The 2,154-nt window shown below is 38.1% G+C and overlaps 1 protein-coding gene across 18 annotated transcripts in view; it reads right to left on the bottom strand.

The window, feature by feature from the left end:
• The window catches only part of Prune2 (prune homolog 2 with BCH domain), a 254,707-nt gene that overhangs the window by 15,800 nt on the left and 236,753 nt on the right, over positions 1 to 2,154 (bottom strand). For 17 of the 18 annotated variants that reach the window (XM_031389852.1, XM_031389858.1, XM_031389856.1 and 14 more), the window contains one exon: positions 52 to 150. In XM_031389852.1, the coding sequence (XP_031245712.1) occupies positions 52 to 150 (99 nt within the window). Of the gene's footprint in view, positions 1 to 8; positions 151 to 2,154 lie in introns of all 18 variants that reach the window. The other variant, XM_031389868.1, reaches the window with a different exon arrangement.

Below are 2,154 nucleotides of genomic sequence, written 5' to 3'. Positions count from 1 at the left end.
CCTCATACTTTGTGTTCTTTCTCACCAGTGCTCCAAAGCCCTCATACTTACTTGATGATGCTCTCTGGAATGTGGATGCAATCCATGGGGATCAGCCCACTGAGCTCAGATAAACTAGTTACATATTTAATTTTACTGCTGAATTTTGAGCTGGAAGAAGAAGAAGGAGAAGAGACTTGCATCATTAGTTGCTATACTTCCCTCCTAAAGCCGTTGCCTTTTTCTGAAAGCCTTCTTGCAGTTCTTTTCTATGTTATTATCAGTGGGGACCAAACCCAGGCTCTTACACATGCTAAGCATGCACCCATACCCATATCCTGAAATCTTGATGTGCTCAAGCTTGACCCAGTGTGCTTGCTGAGCACCTCAATCATTGTTACAGGCCCGGCACTGCTTTATAACTGTTTTTTAGTATTTCTAATTTCTCAGAAGTTCATACATGAGTACTACATCTCTATCATGCCTCTAACCCTTCCCTCCCTCTCCCAAATTAATTTCTTCTTTATTATTGTTACACGCCATTCATAACACATACATACATACACATATATGCATACATACATACATGTCAATTAGAAATATTAGGAATTGCCATTACTATTTTATAATCAACAAATGTGTGTGTGTGTATGTGTGTGTGCGCGCGCATGCATGTGTGTACTTCATGTATACAGCAGGTTCTCTAAAGTACTGAGTACTTTGTGGAACAGTCTAAGTTGTGGTAGGTAACATGACATGTCACATGTTCATTTTATTTTTCTTTCTTTCTCTCTCTCTTTCTTTCTTTCTTTCTTTCTTTTTTCTTTCTTAGAGAGAACATTTTGAGGCTACCTTCTTAGAAATTTGAAAATATAAAACATGTTTATTAAGACTGGCCATCCTGCTGTAGAAGCCCTCCCTTGAACATCTTCCTTTTCTTACTGAAATTGTACACCTTTTGAGTATCTTACAACACCAGCACCTTGAATTTACCAATCTGCTTCTGCAAACACCTCTCCCTCAGCAGCCATGCTGGACTGGTTCCAGAAACCGCTACCCAGTCCTGCATGCCCCAGGTCCAAAGGTGTTAAACTCTGTTCATAAAATACTGTAGAATTTACACATGAATTATGTACACATACTGAAAATGCTCTCTGAAAGCAAACAAACCAAAACAAGAAGAAAAAGCCTGTGTATTTTCAGAGATGTTTAATATTTTCCATAGTAGTTTATAGGTTATAGCAAAGGCTTTATTTATTAGATAACAGTTAATATCTCCTTTAAAAATAAGATGCTGTTTCCCATCATTCTAGAAGGGGCTGTCTCAGACATTGAGGGTAGACTCTGAGGAAATCGTGTGCTATTAGCCAGGCACTGTTTTACAAGATTTATGGGAATTCACTGTTTTTTTCTTATCACACCCTGGTGAGGTAGATAATATTTTCTCCCCTTTAAAAATAAGAAAGCTGAGGGGGAGGGTCTTCCCAGTACGCAGTGGGGGAGCCTTGAGAAGCTGTGTGGTCTAGCCTCAGAGCCTACACTCCTGAGCATTGTTTTCCCATAGTCCTGGATTATGGCTTAGTTGCCATCTCTGTTCATTCATTTTAATGAGCAGAATTATTATGAGTACTTTCAGACTACAAAGTTTGATTATACTTTAAAAGCGTGTATAGATTTACATGCCTCTCAATTTTTAAAGTATAATTAAAAGAACTTTTTACTTTTCAAGATTTTTAGTTAGAAAGCTCATTCTGGAGAGGTGAACACTGAAAAACTACATCCCAATAAAATTGGATTTGAGTTACGAGCAGTCTGTAACAAGGGCATCATCTTAGATGTGTGTGAGTGGATAGACGTGCCTGGAAGGAGCCGGGTGAAACAGAGTGGAGACTTTGTCTCCGGGGAGCTGGCGGCTGTTCAAGGGAGAATCTGGCACTACTTCAAACAATGAGATGCATTTCTGAAAATGCAATGCGCTTTCTTCTTATTTGTGTAACTGTAAACTAGTTTAAAGGTATTTCATTCCACTTGAAGTGAATTTGCTCCATGATCTAAAATTCTTTCATGGTTTCGATTAGCCTCTGGATTGGGTGAACTGCCTGTTAATTGACTTTTTTAAGCACTCCACATTTTTTTTTTTATATACATATATCATTAATGGTTTTTTTTTTGTTT

The sequence above is a fragment of the Mastomys coucha genome, unplaced genomic scaffold (assembly GCF_008632895.1).
Source record: "Mastomys coucha isolate ucsf_1 unplaced genomic scaffold, UCSF_Mcou_1 pScaffold21, whole genome shotgun sequence".
Lineage (NCBI taxonomy): Eukaryota > Metazoa > Chordata > Mammalia > Rodentia > Muridae > Mastomys > Mastomys coucha.
Note: the sequence above shows the minus strand (reverse complement) of the source record. Positions and strands in the feature narration are given on the sequence as shown.